Source organism: Polyergus mexicanus, unplaced genomic scaffold, assembly GCF_030449975.1.
Source record: "Polyergus mexicanus isolate NDT 795.1 unplaced genomic scaffold, iyPolMexi1.0 SCAF_1, whole genome shotgun sequence".
Classification (NCBI taxonomy): Eukaryota; Metazoa; Arthropoda; class Insecta; order Hymenoptera; family Formicidae; genus Polyergus; species Polyergus mexicanus.
In genome coordinates, this window is record NW_027223321.1 from 2,459,220 (window position 1) to 2,478,661 (window position 19,442).

The 19,442-nt window shown below is 40.3% G+C and overlaps 1 protein-coding gene across 7 annotated transcripts in view; it reads right to left on the reverse strand.

Moving 5' to 3' along the window:
- Positions 1 to 19,442, reverse strand: part of Hnrnp-k (Heterogeneous nuclear ribonucleoprotein K) — an 84,134-nt gene that overhangs the window by 17,899 nt on the left and 46,793 nt on the right. For 6 of the 7 annotated variants that reach the window (XM_070316281.1, XM_070316272.1, XM_070316316.1 and 3 more), the window contains 3 exons: positions 17,992 to 18,035; positions 13,265 to 13,337; positions 12,661 to 12,783 (listed from right to left, as the gene is read on the reverse strand). In XM_070316281.1, the coding sequence (XP_070172382.1) occupies positions 12,661 to 12,783; positions 13,265 to 13,337; positions 17,992 to 18,035 (240 nt within the window). The remainder of the gene's footprint in view (positions 1 to 12,660; positions 12,784 to 13,264; positions 13,338 to 17,991; positions 18,036 to 19,442) is intronic. The other variant, XM_070316308.1, reaches the window with a different exon arrangement.

Here is a 19,442-nt window from a genome sequence, read left to right on the forward strand (position 1 = left end):
GTCTTGTTATCTTGGTTGCGACGTTGCGGCGCTTTGAGTATGAGAGCGTCGGATAAGCACTGCTACGAAAACAATCATGCGCTAATTAAACGAGAGTAAGATCGCGTGTCCGACTTAAATAATCAAATTATCTCGTCCATCTTCAAACAATAATGAATCGCACAACGTTTTCATCGTGTATCCTTAATTCAGCCAATTCGAAACGCCGATACGCCTTTTCCTTCTCGACGACGGTAAAGGATCGTTTACATTTAGAAGCCGATGCAGAAATGCGATTTTTTTCTTATTTGCCGACCTCTCGACGCGGCTCCCTCTCTCCCTCTCTCTCTCTCTCTCTGCGAGAAAGAGGAAACTCGATACGATGCCTTTGAAAAAAGAATTCACGATTCCGCCGCTCTCGAGAACCGTCCCTTTTTCAAACGTAACTTTGAGAAAACACCCGATGCGTGTCCCAACGAGCGTAAATTTTTCAAAGGACTTGATGTGTTTGCCACTTTAAGAAAACTTACCATCGCGGTAACGTACGTGACTTAAGTGAATTTCGCCTTTCGAGAGTGAAAATCTCTCCATCCTCTCAATTATTCTATCGCAGTTTCCGCGATCGTTCGGTCGGCGAGCCGTTAAATCGCCACGCAGATTGACAGATAGTCGACAGCTGATGCGAATAAATGACATCGCGAAACGCTCTCTGCGCTGGATGAGAAAAGCGCGAGAACACCGGGGGTTGCAGATTCGCCAATAGCGGAAAGAACAGAGACGAGAGTAAGAAATACGCAAAAAAAGTAAGCGGGATGATGGGCGGAGGGGGATGAGGAAAATTCTCAAATGGACCTAACGAGTTCTCGGCTGTTTCTTGTCGCATTCCCAACACCGCCATCCCCCTGTTTTACCCTTGGACTTGCACCTTTTTTCCTTTCCCGATGTGGGGCTCGAAAAGCAGCAATTTTTCCAATCCCTCTTTGATAAAACGCTTTAACGGAGCATCGTAACAAGATGCTATTTTCCTCGTTGGTGACGAGGAAAATAAACTAAGGAGATGTCGGTGATAATAGATGCGTATATGGAGGGAGAAAGAGGGAAGCAGGAGAAACAAAGTACTCGGGCGCGTTCGGAATCGTCTTAAAATGTTATCCCCGCATCGGAGATACAATAAATATTCTAGTAAACTCGTGTGTGTGCCTACACGCATACGCATATACATATCGCACAGTCGAGTAGTCCCGCCGCGATCTCGAGGACGACAATATTTCATGCGTGCGAGATGAGCGCGCGGCACGCATACGAATTTATGCGCTCAGCATTCCCGCGCCCTAAAATTATTTTTCTCTCCTCTTGTTTGTAAAGAGAGTTTCGCGGTTTAACATATGGTACGTGTAAATCTCATATGCATATAAGAAGCACGCGAGAACCCGCCGCTGGTCCGCGATAGCGAAGAAGATGAATGTGATAAAAACTTAATTGCCCAGGGAGGAATAAATAAAAGCGAAGGAGAGAAAGGGATAGCCTATCGTTCCTTCGCACGGCGCACCGTTCGCAATATCGCGAGATTAATGAGGCGGTAGAAAATTTATCGATATCCCGACCGCGTTCTCGCACCGTCGAAAAATTAGCGAATGACGTTCCACGATCGATCCGCGCTCGCGGCTCCGTTCGCGTCTGCTTGCGAATTTTCTCAGGATATAATCGCGATGCACGCGCTGACGGAGCCGACTTGTAAGAGAAACGGCGTTCGCTGCGAGCGAAATTGTCGGCGCGCAGGCAGATTACGAGAACCGTGTGTTTGCGAAGGAGCCCCAGCCAGCGAGACAATACACGTGGAAAACAGCGGGATCGAGCGGGCGTCTCATCGCCCGAGGTAACGCTGGCGAAACTCCGAAATTTCGTTCCTGCCGTGTGGGAACTCCGTTTCGTAAAATTAGCAATGTCGTTCTTGAATGGCAGTTGTGGAAGTACTATTCCCCTAGAAAATTCTTACACGCTTCATTCTTATTTTAACGCGGAGACTATCTAAAGATCGCCATTTTTCCGCAGGGTGCTCGATAGGAAACCGAAACAGAAAATACATATTTTCGGACTGGGATTATTTTTCCTATTTTGTTAACAAGAATAATATAATATGTATTATAAGAGAGAAGAATAAGTTAAGCAATGGGAAGGAAATTGTAATAATATGTTTAAATTATCATTATATTATTTTGCTCGTATATTTTTTTCTGTAATAATATAATATTTATAGAATTCAATATTATATTATTTCGCTCCTATATATTTTATTCTGTAATAATATAATATTTATAGAATATAATATTTTCAGCGAAAGAAAATTATATCTTTATATACAATTAGGAAAAACATTTATACATATGAATATATATATATATATATATATATATATATATATATATATACCTCTTCTCTCATTTTCTACGTTCTCATCTATCTTTTAAGATTCTTTCTCCGGAAAAAAATTAATATCGGAAACGCAGCCTCGATCTTTATTAAGGAAAGACTACAGATTGATCAAGGAGTTCTTGATTGACAGAATCGCACCGATATCCAGCGTACTCTGGTTGAGCCGACGATTATACAGAATGATACCCCCGTTTGCATCGCAGTGAGATGATACGCGCGAGGATATACCAAACGCACGTGGAAAACAGCACGTTCGAGCGAGAGTATGAGAGGAAGGGGGTGCGTCAGCGCTCGGGGTGATGCGGAGGAAACATCGATCCGCGGAAAATTAAGGCACAATCGTTAGAGCGGCGGAGTACTTATAAAGTTTTCGCAGAACTAGTGAATAAGATGAGAAACAGGGAGGGGAGAGGTGGGGTGGGGGGGGGGAGCAGAGAAGCGATGAGAGGTCGAATAATGGGTGCAGCAATCGCGACGGCTGTGTACGCAGTTTCTCGAGGGTGTTTTAACGAACTCCAGGCGGCGTCATCGCGAACGACGAGGAACGGAGAAAGACGAGTGTTTCACGAGCGTTGCGGCTGCGGGATCGAATTGTGTCGAGAGGATCGATCGGAAGATCGATGCGTTTTCCTCTTTCTTTTTGAAAATTTTCGATAAGTGATCTCTTGTTTAAAAATTCTACAAATACATAGAGAGAGAGAGAGAGAGAGATTCTAAATTGTTTCAATTATTTTGGATCGTATTGTTGATAAACTGAGAAGAATTTATCGTTCTCTTTCCATACTTTAATATAAGATAACTTAGAAACATTCCAACATGTAAAAGTTGCACTCTTAAAAACGTTGACAATTATTGTGAGATAATTATTATGACGAATGAACAAAATCAAAATATTTATTCATAGCATTTTCATATTTAAACAGATTTATAGATATATTTTCTAAAAATATCATATTATATTTCCGCATTATGTAAAATGTCTGAATTTCTTCGAGTATTAAGTCTCGATCTTTCTTAATTTAATTAAAAGAGAGCAGTGTTTATTTTCATGAGTATGCAATGTACTTACTTTGAAAGATTTTATGATCTTTTTCCTCTCTTTTATACAAATTAAAATACGAATTAAAGTATATATTTTAATTTGTAAAATACATTAAGATGTTTCAAAATTATTTATCCCTATTATATCTATCTTGAATGTTTCGCGACCAATTCGCACTCACGACGATGATCAAGGAGAGCATCGGTCACGTGACGACGGCAGAGTCCGTCCGTCTCGGAAAAGTCCAGGTTCTTCTCGCGGGCAGTTTAATATCGCTAAAAGCTTTTTAATAAACTTAGTCTTAGAGTCCCGCGATGAGTGCAGGCCGATATACGTGAGCGTCGCACACGTATATACACGCGGGGCAAATCATCTCTATACGAGATTCCCGGGGAGAACGGAAGATTCGTACATTCTGGTTGAAGAAAGGAGTGGAGAAAAGAACGGCGAGAATAAAGTGGCGCAGGATCGAGGAAGTATCGCGGATATATTCGCCTTTCGTAACGCGACAGACGCGATATATGAAAATCTAGTCCCGGAGTGGCGGAGAAAGACGGGCGAAAAAAAAGTACATTCTCGAGAGAGTGGGAAAGGGGGAGAGGGGGGGGGGAGAACTGTTTATTTTACGGAGTGGAGCTAAGACGTACGATATTGTCCCCGACAAAGTGGCCGGGTTCTATTTTCGGCTCCCTCCCCTCTTCCCATCTTCGACTCTCTCTCTCCTTTTTTTTCGCTCGTATACTTTTTTCGCTATGCGTTTTCCACGAACAGCGTAAATTTCCGCCCAAGAAAAGTACGGTCACGAAAAGTATGCAATGACACGCAAGTACTCGTTCGTTTATTTTTCTCTATCCCAACCTCCTCTCGCCAAGTCAGGCATGGAAAATCTTATTATAAAGGTAACTCGATAATATCATGTCGTACTTCTCGAAAAACAGTGATACCGATTTAATCATCGTGATTCAAAAGTAAAAAAAAAAAAAAAAAAAATGACGCTTTGAATCAAATTAGCATTTAGGCGCAAGAGATAATTTCTTTTTATCGAAATACTAGCAATGATAAAAGAACTCGTAGCGGTACGTAAAAGATTCTCGGCATTTTAATATACTCTCTAATACGAACACCGATGTAGATTGAAGCGATAAAAAAAAAAAAAAAAAAAAAAAAAAAAAAAAAAAAAAAAAAAAAAAAAAATTATTGCAAAATTCCTCTCTCGACGGGGTGCGAAATTTGAAATTAAAATCTGACGTGCTGTCAACAGAAAGAGTGAAAGAGAGCGTCGAAATTTGCTTCTCTCGACAGACGTGAAAAGTGTGCATAATAAAAGCTTCCGGATCAATTTTCTCTCGTTTTCACGAGCCTAAAAAATATGTTCTCTTCTCCATTCTCCTCTCCGCTGCGAAGAAAACGTGAAAACGAAGAATCACGTCGAAATCACCAATAGAGACTTCGTCGATATCGAGTTGATAATACATGTATGTGTATATATATATATATATATATATATATATATATATATATATATATATATATACACCGATATAGATGTTCATTAAATATAGATTTTGTATATGGTACGTTACATCACATACTTTCGCATTCGATATTCCTAGGAACGGTGACGTTAATAAAATGTAATTTTCTCCGTTGAATATTAAAATAATCTGGCGATGTAAAATCGGTAATTCTATCGGCGCTTATTTCCTATTACGATAACTATTGCTATATATACTGAAGCTGAAATTAAATTAGATCATTAAATAATTTTTCTAGAACGATTTATATTTTAGTATATAATTCCTATATATATATATATATATAAAAGTTTTCGAATGGTTTTTAAAATTAATGATTAAATACAAAAACTGTACTAGTTAAATCTAAATATATAGATATTTCTATACGAGATTAAATTTTAGAATCAAAAACGAATTGAACCCCAAAGTCCTTTCGGATTCGATATAGGTATCCTGGGAATAGGCCACTCAGCGTTTCTCCTTACGAGTCTAATCGATAGAATCGGAATATCGGATAAAGTGGCCGTTAAAGAAACAGTTTCATCCATTTTCTTAACACTTTATCTAGCAAGAGAGAGAGAGAGAGAGAGAGAGAGAGAGAGAGAGAGAGAGAGAGAAAGAGAAGGAGAAAACATCAGGAGTTAGCTATTTACACACGTGTTCACTTTGCACCGGACCACGTGACGATAGAGACAATACAAAACGATAAATCGATGCTGCAAAATAAACATTGATATTTGCCAATAATGAGATATATAACATTGATTGTCGCTGAAATGTTTGAAATTCGAAGAATAGATTACGCTCAAAAATTGTAGATTTTAATCGACACTTGTGTCGAGGTAAAATAAGGGAGAAAATTGAAATTTATTCAACATTGTTTCGGATCTACGTTACGGAAGAACAAAAATGAAAACGCCTGACAATGCGCATAATATCTCTCTGTTTCTCTTTATGTGCAAATGCAGTAAAGCAAAAATACAGTTCTTCTTCTTCTCGACTCTTTAATCTTTTTTACGCATCCCTCGCTCCGCTTTGTTTCGACATCCCATCCCCGCCGACTCTCATTGCTTTTAATAAACAGTTTATAAATCTCAATGCAAATTCCATTTTTTCAACCCGCTTCCGCGTTTATTCCCGCAGTCTATTCTCGACGTGAACAAACAGATGAACACGCTTCCTATACGCACTTGCATACCTATTCTTCCATGTCTGGCTAATGTTTGAAAGTTTTGTTTCCGCGATAGTAGTTCTTTTATATTTAAAGTTATAACAACGCTGAAAAGTTTTATGTTAAATCCTTTCAGATGCTTCATTAAGAGAAAAATAAAATTTTACGTCAAAAATTTATATTTACATAAAAAAACGATCACAAAGAAATTAAAGTTAAGATTTAGTTAAGTTTACGGACGATAAAATAAACAAGGCTTACTGATAGCGTGAGCGTCAATTAATTAACGTACCCATGATCGATGAACCTCTCGTAAGAGGACTCTGCGAAATCCTCCGTAACGTGTGCACTGAGAGAATGTGTCTCGTTGCCCGAATTAGCCGAACCGGACGAAGCAAGGAGAACCTCACGAGCGTACAAACGAACGAATACTGAAAAGTCGGCAGGGTTCGCGGATCCGTCATGCGCTCCTGGCACGATTTCGGTCGCTGTTGCGACTCCACCCCGGACTTCATTCAACCACAAAGGGGCTTCACACTCGTTTCCGCTGCGCGATGCTGCCCCCGTTAAGTCGCCCTTGGGACTACCCGTTACCCGAGACCAGATTGCAAATTGTCAGAATATTTAAATTGATAGTTAAATAGGAATTTCCAAGATTTAATTTTAATAGCGCCCTTTTTTTACTTCCTTCCACCCATAGAAAAGATTTCCGGATCTAATGCTATTATTCTTCAATCTATCATAAAATAGGATCGATATAGCGACAATCATATTTATTATTGAAAAAGGAATATTTTAATCTTAAATGGAAAATTCTTAAATCTAGAATAAAACGCTCTTGGTGCTATCCCGTTAATTTTCTCACGAAGATGGAAATTTGTAGCAATCTAACATCAAGTTATTCTAAATGCAAGAATATATTGTATAAGCTTAGATTTGTATATGTCACTCTTGTCTCAAGATAGTAAGTAAGACAATCTTATTTAATTCGAGAGAGAAGAAAATGAATTATTGATTTAATTTTAAAATTGTTTTATTTTTATACCGCATAAGGTTGTGATACGATTAAATATGTCAAGAATATTTTTTGTCTCGTTATTAGAAATCCTTTCTGAGAGTGTTCCGTTACTAAACCGTTCTTTAATTTTAATTTTTATTATTTTTTTTTTTTTTACAACGTAATTTATATTTATAATTTTTTATATCTTACGTCTATTTAAAAAATGCGTATCCCCGAAATAATCTCGTAACACGTTCGTTTTTCTTATGTATCGCATTCACCGACGTTAAAATAAACTCGCAATGGCAAGCGTAACGTATAAGGCGCGACGTTAAGAGCGCATTTCTTCGGAAAGTGAAATATCGAATCAGCAACAATGTGCTGCGGCAATATTTCGAGATACGAAGAGGAAACGGAAGATTAAGGTGGCCGCTTGAGAGAATCGCTTGGTTTGCCGCGTCACCAACTACGAGCTTAGGGACTCGAGCTCTACACCTGGCGTGGCAGCTGCTCGGAAACCGTCCGTTACCTGGTTCGACAGCACCTGTTTGGAGATTGCGTGCAGCGCGGGCCTTCCAGAAGGGCCCATAGCAACACATGTTGCCCGCGAGTGCTCCCTAGCACAGTAGAACGACAATTCGGGAGAATAGAAGACTGAGAGAAAGAGAGAGAGAGAGAGAGAGAGAGAGAGAGAGAGAGAGAGAGAGAAAGCTCAGCTGGAAACCGCTTCGTTCGCCTTTCCTCTTTGCAACTTTCAGTTATTTTCACGATCAACAATATAATTTTCCTCGACAAAACAATAAGGGTTTTTTTAACGTATGAATTCCGCAATTGATTATCGATATAATTTTTTCTAATATTATTTCCGTTCGACTAGATGAGATGTCACAGTAGAACGAGAATCCGATACAAAGTGTATCGACACGCACCGCGTATGCCGTATCAAACGTTTTGATACTTTAATTAATCGTACAAGTTAATAGAGAGTTTGAATCACAAATATTTCGCAGATAGGCAAACGGGTGGTTCTTGCCACGAGAGAATCGAATATGAATCGAATCGCATCTCGCTGAATATGTTTGTTATAGAAATGCTAGCGAGTTCATTTCAAACGTCTATCGTCTATTCGTTCGCAATAACGTCTATTTACAATTGCAGGATGGAAAATTGATCCGCGAATATGATACGCGTATGACTTTATTGATCAATCCATTTTAATCATGATAGGTTTTCAGTCAGGGAAAGAGAGAAAGAAGACGCGTAGTGTGTGTATGTGTGTGTGTGAATTTTCCATTTAATATTTTTATATGAGTTAATTTATATGTTTTTTCTTTCTCGTTCTCTTTGATACAGACTTATAAAAAACAATGTGTTTGTTACGGGATAAAAGAGTCGTGTAAACATCAGATGCGTAAGAAAGCCACGTAATTTCATAGTACGGTGCAACACACACACATACACAAACACACATACATATACACATTTCGTTCTCTTTTCCTCTCGTACAACCTTGCTTCGTACAACGTCGCCGCAGACTAAACGGCGTCAGCGGATAATAAAGGCATCGCGTGTGCATAATTATCTGGTGTACCTTCCCGGAATTAATTTCGAGCTTCGCTCGAAAAGCTTTTTTTACTCACCCCTGTCCGTTAACACGGTACATCGCCCTCTCCCGTTCGTCCTATTCGTAAAATGTACGAAATTCGTCTCGACTACCTGAATTACGTAAACATTTTTTTCGCCAGTCCACTATTGCAACAGAGAGTCTGTCATAAAATATCAAGTACAAAAAAGTGCGTGGCAAATAAAGTCACAAGAGACCTAAGATGTGACACATTACCTGTTGCGAACGATTTTCTTCGAACTGAACCCATAGACTTGTTATCGATTCCTTGTTGAATTAATGCTACTGGCGATTCAAATGACGCATGGACGAGATGAGGACATTACGACGGACGCGGCAATTGCGAAGCTATGCAATTTTCACCCGTAGTGTATGTAGATCATACATGCGGTTATAGACATACGCGGACACGTCGGCTGTGCCTTCCGGACGACACGCACGTGTGGTTCAGCACGCGACGACGAGCTACATTGTGTGAGCGCTTAATGATTAGCTAGCGAGTGGACATATGGCTTCCTCATGGCTTTAATACAACGCAGCGTCTGTCTTCCGCTTATATTACGCGTGTCTTTCCTGAAAAAAGAAGTACGTCTCACCCGCGTAAATTTCGCGAGCGCGTGTTAATCTTCCGTTACGTGACACGATCCATTCGTCGATTCTCGAACACAAATCGAACTAAAGCATCGCTGGTATTTTTTGTCAGTTGACCGCGTTTGCTTTGACATCGGATGCGATGAATTCGACGGTGTCATCGAGTTCGAAGATACCGAGCAAGTCTCGCAAAATTGAATTTATCTCGATCGATGCGTATCGCTGGATTTTTCGCAATGCGACATTTTTGTCGCATCCTCCCTTTTAATAAAGCATCTTTTAATTGCAGTAACGTATATAGATTTTATGAGCGCGTGATACAAAATTTATAAGAGAAATAGAATATTGACTAAATATTTTACAAATTTTATTCCTTCAGTTTTAAGAATGTAGAAAGATCCGCTCTATAAATAAAAGGCTGAATCAAATCGATTCGATGATTCTCTCATTCGTCGTACGATGTATTTCTCGGATCTTTTTGAAGATTCAGTGCACCATCGCGTTTGCATCATACTAAGATGCGAGTGCGTCTTATGTCACCGACTTTTGTCATGCATATTTCTCCTTTTCGCATCTCCTATTCTTTTCACGTTCTTATAGGACATCGTTATCAAACAGTATCCGGACTTATCAATCATTCTATTTGCGAGGACCATGAAAGGATTCTGTCTCGAAGAGGCGAGTATTATGGAACAATTGCCAAATTTTTAATGAAATGCACGCATTTTAAAAAATTCAATCATAAAAATCAGAGCAATTTTGTCTGTATATATTTTGTTGCACAAATATTTCTAGAGTTACATTGTCGATCAAAATTGCCGTGCTGCTACTACGCGGTTAATCAGTTTGTTGAGCGAGTGCAACTCAAGGGGTTAATTAGGGATGATAACCTCGCAGCATCGCGCTTCGAAACAGCCGATGAATCCGGATCGTTCGTAATCCTCGTGAGCGAATTGTCCGCGGAAACGGCAATTGTATTGACCGCAAAATAAATCGCGCGGTAAATAGAGCGCGAATTCGATTAGTCGGCAAATTTTCGAAGAAAATTGCAAGCCAATTTCGAATTGCGCGCGCGTTTTAACAATCTTTACCCCGTTACAAAGATCAGCCATACGACGAAGGGGATGAGGAAAATACAATAGAATTCGGGACAAATGCGAGCGTCGCACACTTGCGCGGAATAATAAACAACCCGTTCGAATCTTTATCTCTCCCGATGGGAGAGCCGCGAGTTTTCTGGCAGCGGAAATCCCCGATGACGCGGTAAAAAAGAAAAAAGAGAGGGCACCGAAATCCCGTTCGAAATCAATAAAGTTACCCCTACCAGCCCCCGCGAATCGAAATAAAACGGTTCGGCGATGTCGCCGAGTGGCGGTGCCGCGTCTTTCGCCCCCTCCCCCCCCCCCGCTCCCCGTTCAAGGGGGATAGAAATACAGAGCCCGTCAAGACTCGTTGCTTTCATTACCTATGTCACACACGCGTGGATAACCCTTTTTTTTTATTAAATTAAGAATTTAGTAAAATTCAACGAAAACATTTTCTTGTATTTTTCGACGCGTAATTATTACTCACCGAACGAAAAAAAAAAAGGAGATTTATTCAGGAGCAGGAGTTCCTTTTGTTTAAAGTTTACGCGATGCACGAGACATTACATATAAAATAAAAATTGTTTCTGATTAATTAAAGTTCACTCTAATTTATCTTTATCATTTTATATGCGCCACCGATAATGCTGCGAAACTCGATTGTTCCGACTCTTCTACCCCTTCCAGCAATACGTTTAAATGTATTACCTGATGCAGCGGTTAACTAAGCTCTAATAGACTAATTATCTCGACTGCTCTTCACCGGGGAAACCGATGTTAAGGCTGACGAAATTACGAATAAGTTTTCAGCAAATTGCCAAACAACATTATTCCACGCTGCGCGGGTATACAGGCGCCATATGGAATTTGCTAAATTTGCTTTGCCAGCGGGTAATGACGGCAATAGCGGAGAAATATTAGGCGGTAAACAAAAATTCTCGTGAGTTTTCATAATTGATTAATTAATTAGCACGCAACGCTACAAAAGCATAGCCAATTAAAATTTCAAAAAAATACGACAATTTGTAAAACGTGTCATTCTCTTATGTTACATCAAATTTCATTTAATCTACGTATGCGCGTTTCGGTCTCGTTCGATATTTGAATCTGCAAAATAACGGTCTGCCGCAAAAGAACCATCAAATGATCGTTTTCCAGATATCGACCTCTCGAATACACGAACGTCGGCGATGAGTTCTCGTCGGGCACGAGACGAAAGAACAACGATGGACGGAATCGTTTGAAGAGAAAGGGAAAGAGAGACGAGATGACACAGACGAAAGAGGCCGCACAAAGTCCACAGCACTTTGACGCAGCACTTTGAGCGTTCACTGATTCGAGGTGGGGACAAAAGCTCGGTCGCTCTGGGTACATTCGGTTTTTCTTTCTCTCGTGAACGCGTAAACGTAACAAGCCACTTGGCCACGTTGCATATTTCAGAACGAGCCAACTAGTCAGCCAAGCCAGGCAGACCCTTCACGGGAAGACCCAGAGCCGAGTATATGGAGCTCGTTATGTAAAATCGAGGCCACGATGTCGGAGAAAGATCGCTAATTAAAGGGAACTTAATTGTCGTTCTATCGGACCACGCCGCTTTCTCGGCGTCCTCCGAACGGAGACGACGGAATCTTTTCGAGGATCTGTACAGTGTTGTAATCTATACTGTATCTCAAAGTATTGTCTTGGAAATTTCTGTCTCGATACATGCAATTTCCATGTATTTATAATGAAATTCTTAAGTAAAGCCGATAAATATATTATAAACAAACTTGCCTGACAAAGTTTTTAAGAGAACTCTCTGTTTCGTTAATAAGTCAATATGCGCTTAAAGTTTATAAACCGATCACGGTGTTTGCGTTTACGGAGGTGGAAAAACGCACGATCGCCGCTAAATTGTTAATAAAATAATAAAAACTCAACGAGAAGGCTGGATTTTTACTTCCAAGCTGTTACGCTACTACCTCGATGTTATACATAAATTGATAAATTAAATATCCGGAAAGTTGACTTACAAGTTTGAAAATGTAAAAGGATTTCAGTGTATGTTTTTCGACCCTTTCTCGTTTCCGTTTCCAATTTGCGCTTGTCAACGGTCGTCTCCCGTTTCCCGAAGTCACCGGAACGCAATAACCCGCAGCGAAATTAATATCGTGGCGCAACATTTGCTCGACGAGAGAAACAAGTTATATCGTGACTAATTATCGAATAAGTGACTCACCTCACGGAGCTCCTTGATCTTCAGACCTCCTTTGCCGATGATGCATCCTGCTTGGCTCTGATGCACCAACATGCGCACGTCGATCTCGTCGCTGCCATGACGGGAGCCGTTCTGAAATCGTGTCTACAATAAATTATGGAAATTTAAATATATTATTTGTATACGTCCTTCGTCATTGCGAGATTCATTGCATTAATTTCATAATGACAGAAAACATGATATATATTTTCAAAAAATGCCACAAAATCAGAGAACCAGAAAAGTAATATTTTCTTCGGGTATCTATCTTGTATGCTGAAAGAGGTTTTTAATAAAAATCTCTTATTTATACATATATATTATATTAATTTGTTTTAAAGATTCCTAAACATGTTTTGAATTGTATAAATGTAGCAATGTTATCTATATTTATATGTATAAATGGCTGTGTATTATTAACAATCATCATTTAATAAAGTTTTATACAAAACATTTTTCAAACAAACAATCAATAAATTTTTTTTTTTTTTTTGCTCAGAAAAATAACCTTTCTTCCTCGGTCTTCATCGTGATGTTTCTTTTTAACAAAAAAAAGAGGCACATGAAGAGATTCCAGCTTACTCACCTCTTCCAAATTAGGTACGACCTCGTTCAGCACTTGCAAAACGGTAGGCAGGTCCGAGCTGATGGTAAGCACCCTAGAATCAGAAGGATCCCCAGAATTACACTGACCTTACCAGACGGCGTAAATTCTCGCGTACGTGCTATTGACCATACAGTCCCGTGCGAATGACGTACGCGTGTGTTACATCAACCAGTGATGCCAAACCCTTCCCCTCCACCCCTCTTCCCTCATACGTACTTCGTCGTCACCCGTTAGTGCGCTTTGAACAACGGTGCCGATGAAATTCCGACACGTCTCCGATGGAGTAGGGAATAATTAAATGCGCGTAGGTCGATCGGAGTTGGATGCATGCTTTAATATACGTCGCATTCGATCGTAGTATTTAGCTGTACACATTATAAATGTTATATTTTATTCCGTATGTTAAATTCTCTCCATTGTAACAGTCGAGGGTTGCCCGACACTTAATGATAAAACGATGTCGCGCGACACGGCAAAAGGCTCACACGCTAAAATTGATAAAAATTTAATGGCAAATTTCCCGATGCGTCACGCACGATGTACCGCAACAGCGCTCGTCGTTACACGCGATTAGCGCAACGGGCACCGCAAACCCGACGCCATTACGTCCCTATATTGATTCTAACGCGGATGCGATCGCCAAATTTTGTGACACCGTTCTTTATTAATAACTGCGTATAGTGGATTTTACAAAATTAGCTGCATATCGAAGCGCCGCTATGAATATTTAATCGAGACGTACGAGACGACATTTAATGTACGAGATTAATATATTTTGCATACATTGTAGATGTTATTAAATCAATACGCGTTAAAAGGATTTAAAATTTATTAGTTTCGCGAGAAATTAATCTTTGAATTCGATGGGAATAATTTCGGGCTAATTCGCGTATAAGAGCCGAAACGGGCGAAATTTTCGCGAGCGGCGATCGATCGTAAGTTTCGTCCTCGCTCGCGCTATTTTCTCGACCTACATCCATTCAGCTTCGATCGTATTTACGCGCGACGTCGACCGGAGCGAATTGCGCGTCGCGAAAAACATTGCCGATCCAATTTCGTCCAAGGTAATTCATACCGATCAGTTTGCCGTTGCTGGCTGAGAAAGAGACGAGCGGAAGAAACCCGAATATCGTCCCCCTCCCTCTCTTAATATTGTTGTCGTTGTTTCAACTGTATTTGAAGATTTATTTATTCTTGGCGAGTCTTGGAGTTTCGAAAAATTAATTGTTTTGCCATGCGCAGGATAATAATCTTATTTTTTTTTTTTCCAAATCATAATAATATTTTTTTAAATTCCTTTTCGCCCTCTCTTTTTATCAATATTTTCGATATATCCCAGCTTTCGAAAGACGGGGGGAAGGGGAGGGGGGAGGGGGGACGACGGTATTTTCGGGTATTTCTTTCTCCGTAGCTTTAAGAAAACAAACATGGGACTTTTCGGAATGACAACCGACACGAATCCATCCCAATCGATACGAGGAGATAAGAGACCCTTTTTTCTCTCATCAGTCCCTCCTCGCCGTCTATTTCCGCGTTTTCCTTTCATGTTATAACGAATCGAAATCGGGTATCCTTCCATTCGAGTAAATATATCTCACCGAGGCCGCGTATGTATGCTCTTTTCAACGATCGTTTTGCCGACGAGAAAAGCATCCGATTGGCGATTTAATAACCGCGAATATTTACACTCTTGTCGAGAATGATTTCCTTCTTGTTCCGCAACCTTGTAATTTTATCTAAATTTCTTTCATCTCTGTAATTCTGTGTATATTCAACGCAAATGTATTTATATTACATATTAATAACATTTATTTTATCACGTATATTTTAAGAAAATTCCTAGAAATTTTCCAGAGATGTCAATGACATTCTCGATCGCGAAAGCGAACGCCATCATCTTTTTCTATTTATAACCTAGCTTGAAGACAAAATAGGATGATTATACGAATCGAGTTCGATTAAAAATATCGAGACTGAGATACGTAAAATTCACGCGGGTGCAATACTTTCTAAAGAAGCTAAATCGAGGAGCTATACGATGTCATGATGCGGATAGTTACAGAGTCGGGTGGTCGAAAGTCATCCCTTCGAGAATCGCAGAAAACTCATGTGTACATGTATATATTCGCGAAAGGCTTTCATGGCAGACGTTTGTGATTACGCTGCACTACGAGAAGGAAGGAAAGAGAAAGAGAAAACTATCCGAGATCTGCACGAGCGATCTGAACTTTTCATGGCACATAAAACATTGAAGAATTCTAAGCTGAATGTTTTATGGGAGTCGCGCGATTCCACGGAAAATGTAGAAGAAATTCGAACATTTACGCGTGTCATTGTCAAAAGCGAACGAGTGATAATGAATCGATTGTACAAATGACAATGGAGCGAAAAAAGAAGCTATATATTATATAAAGTTATCTCTTCAAATATAAATTCCTGAAGCAATCAATCGACTTGGGAGATTTTTAAAATCATCGGCGCGCGTCGAAAAGTCTATTCTAAAACGTTCGATCTTTCATCTAGTCTTTGTATAGAGTGTAAAAACACCGTCTATCGCTGTCACGCGGATCATTCCGGGATCTTTCTCAACTCGAAAGTGCCTTTTATTACGTGCCGACGAAATTCCCGGCCGGATCGTATAGCCGCGAATAGAAATCGCATTAGGGGCATCCTCGTGGAGCTTTATCGTCGTTGGTAAAAAATTTATTGCCGTCCCAGGACGAAGATAAATTTCGCGCTAATACCTGCGCGCGCGCGCGCGCCGCGCGACATAATTTCTTTTTGGGGGAAAAGGGAACGACCGATGGGTGTGTGTAGATCGAGATCCGCGACATATCCAACGTAAAATCGTATAATCGACCGCGAAGTAGTGGACACGACAAACATTCGAACACTATGACTTTATATTGCGTAAGTTTAAATTGTCAAAAGTGTTTTCTCTTCTCTCCGTGACGGGATTCACATCGAGTGCGCGGCGTTAATTGTGTAACTGGTAATGACTTTCGACTTGGCGTGTTGATTAATCAACGTCGGAATATTTCTAATGGGAGACAATCACTTATCGAGGACAGATATCTAAAGAAGGCATTTTGTCGCGTTGAAAGTGCTACTTTGATCACGTAAATGTGACACCCGTGAATTTGTCATTATGATGTCATGACGATTTGAAGTTTCGCACTCACGCTTTATTTGTGATCTTAATTGAAATGAAAAAATATGCGTCTCTCTCGATATTTATTTAATGTTGTATCGATAGCTTTTTTTCAACGCGATAACAATACCTTGATTTACAACCCTTAACATTGAACCGGCCCCTTAAGGCCGCGTGCGTCACATACCACATATTAGCTTCCGTGTTAGCCACATATTACAGACATCGTTTAAAACATATCCCCGACATCGTACGTGTGTGTATAAACGTGTGTGGGTGTCGAGTGATATCGCACACGTCTTATCACGTGGCGCTTACGCAGGAAAAACCAAATAATAATAATAATAATAATAATAATAATAATAATAATAATAATAATAATAATAATAATAAAACGAGAAAGATTAGCGCACGTGAGAGGAAAGAAGATAAAGAAAATAAAGTTGAAAAAATCAACGGAATATATTTTCCTATGCGAAACATGTCGATTAAGTATACGGATAATGTAACCCGCGTATGCGAGGCATTTAAAAAAAATCTGCAAGATATTCTTTCATCGCGTGTCCTCGCGTCGCGTAGTTTTAAATGTATAAAAAAATTCGACTGCAATCTAACGATGAAACTGTCGATGACACATTGGCTTGTTTTTCCGATACGGTTCTGAATTGATTTTTTTGTCCATAAAACACAAGATTGAATTGAATCTAATTCGCGAGAGGCGCCAAGTATTGCGTAGAACGACACAATAAACGATTCACGCAACCGCGTGCCAACGGCAGGTGCAGTCACGACGCAGCATTCAGCGGCTTTCACTGCGATCACGATTTCTCAGAAGCCGTACGGGAACATACGCCGCTCTTAAAGATACTTAGTTTAATGGGATGTTCGCGACTTTTCGCGGCATCGTTTGCGATAAACGAAGAGAGACAGAGAGAGAGAGAGAGAGAGAGAGAGAGAGAGAGAGAGAGAGAGAGAGAGAAAAACACTCTCCTCAATAATGAATCAATGAAATTCACAAAATTAAATAATATATATAAAAAGATATATAAAATATTTCGAAATATTATTTTCCTCTCACGATGTATTTTACACGATTTGAAATTATTCGCGGACACGTACGAAAAATAAAATTCTATCAAGCTACACGGAACAAAGAGAAACGCGATGGACAACGTATAAAAGTGGACGGTTGTCGCGTTAACACGTAATATGCCAATAGGAAAAAAATATGATATCGCACGAGACAGAAAAGAAACAAAAAAAAACAGACAAATTAACAGAAATAAACAGACAGATTGATAGATAGAAGGATATGAATCTCTATAAATAGATAAACAGATAATTAGATAGAGAAGAGAAACGAAAAGCACAGTAGAGAGAAAGTACAATCGATTACGGAAGGTGGAAAATTAATGATGTATATAGAAAATATAGAAAAGAGAGAGAAAGAGAGATATTTGTTTGCTCGCCAGATTCCGCAGGCGTTCTTAATAGGTACCTCGTAATTAGAGACAAAGAAAAATAAGAACATTAAGTAGTTGGTGTTGGTCATTACCGTTCGGGTCCGGGGCAATCGGGTACAATGATTGAGGCTTTGTACTGTCGATTGGGCCATGGTGGTTGGTGGTTGGTTCATTGGTGGTTGGTTGGTGGTTGTTGTCGATTGTTGGTAGGGTCGTGGTGGTCCATTTGCCGATCGAGTCGGGGTCCGTCGTTCCGGGCAGGGCAACGGCAGGGCAACGGCAGGGCAACGCCAGGGGGGCAACGCCGGGGTTGGGGCGGGGCCAGGGCACAAACCATCAACCAAGTTAGACATCAAGTCTGACGAGCGGATTAATTCGCGTCTTAAGCTCCTAACCCCCCCCCCCTTTTTCCCGCATCCTCCGCGTTCTCTCCGCTCTATACTGACTCACCCCCATCTTCCCCACCCTCTTCCCGTTAACCCCTTTCTCTTTCATCCTTGTCTCTCGATTGCGAGAGAGCGAGAAAAATATTGGCAAGTCGAGTAATAGAAAAATCGCGCTTGTATATATTTCAAATAAATATCTAGTTTGTTGTACTTTCTTCCGCGTAAAGTCGCGTCTCAAGAATTCTCCCGTTTCGTATTCGCGCAATAAGCTTACGATTATTCGATTAAAGTTTCAAGTTTCGAGAACGGTTGATTCTTTCACGAGATTCGTAATACAATTTGCCGATAATTCGCCAAGTAACAGCGAGCCACGGCTTTCCTCTTCGAGGAAATACTTAGCCGACAGACGTACTTGTATCATCTCGGCAAAGACCGCGGCTGGAGGTATCGTCCGTCCCCCTTGTTCCCTCGAAGCCATTAAGAATTCCGAAGGCGTACTCGAATAATTTTCCTCTCCCGGCGCGACACTTAATTGACGTCTGCTCTACTACGTAGCGATCCGTAGCATATTTTAATCGCTAACAAAGTGTCGTTGATCAAGCGAATTTTTAATTTCCAAGCTAAGAGGTGTATTAAACGTCCCTCCGTGTAACTCTTGCGAGTAAGCCTCTCGGTCTCGCGTATACGTAACTGATAACCGCTCGGAAAGTTTTATCGACGTAAATCCGAAACCATCCGTTCTCCAAAGTATAAACGACGTTTATAGAACAATTGCAGCGGTAACACGGTAACTCTTCTATCTCTTTCGATCATTCTCCGCGCGCGCAAGAAATATGTAACTATTATTTGTACCATTCGTATCTGTACTGTACGCGGATAAAATTTATCCATCGATTTGCAGCAATGTTCTTCGCTTTCTACGACTTTCCAATATTTTTCTGCACACAACCGAGACAGCCCTCTAACGTCAAGCGTATTGTCGCTCGCGGAAGTTTGCGAAGCATCCGCGCTCGAATCATCAAACTCCACAAAGCGACGAGAGATCTCGCGTAAAGAGGGTTTCTGAAAAGGCCGCCAAAATAGCAACGCAAACTAGAAACGAATCGTCTCGAGAGATCTTGTCCAATAATTCTCTCGGATACAGCACTCTTCGGGAA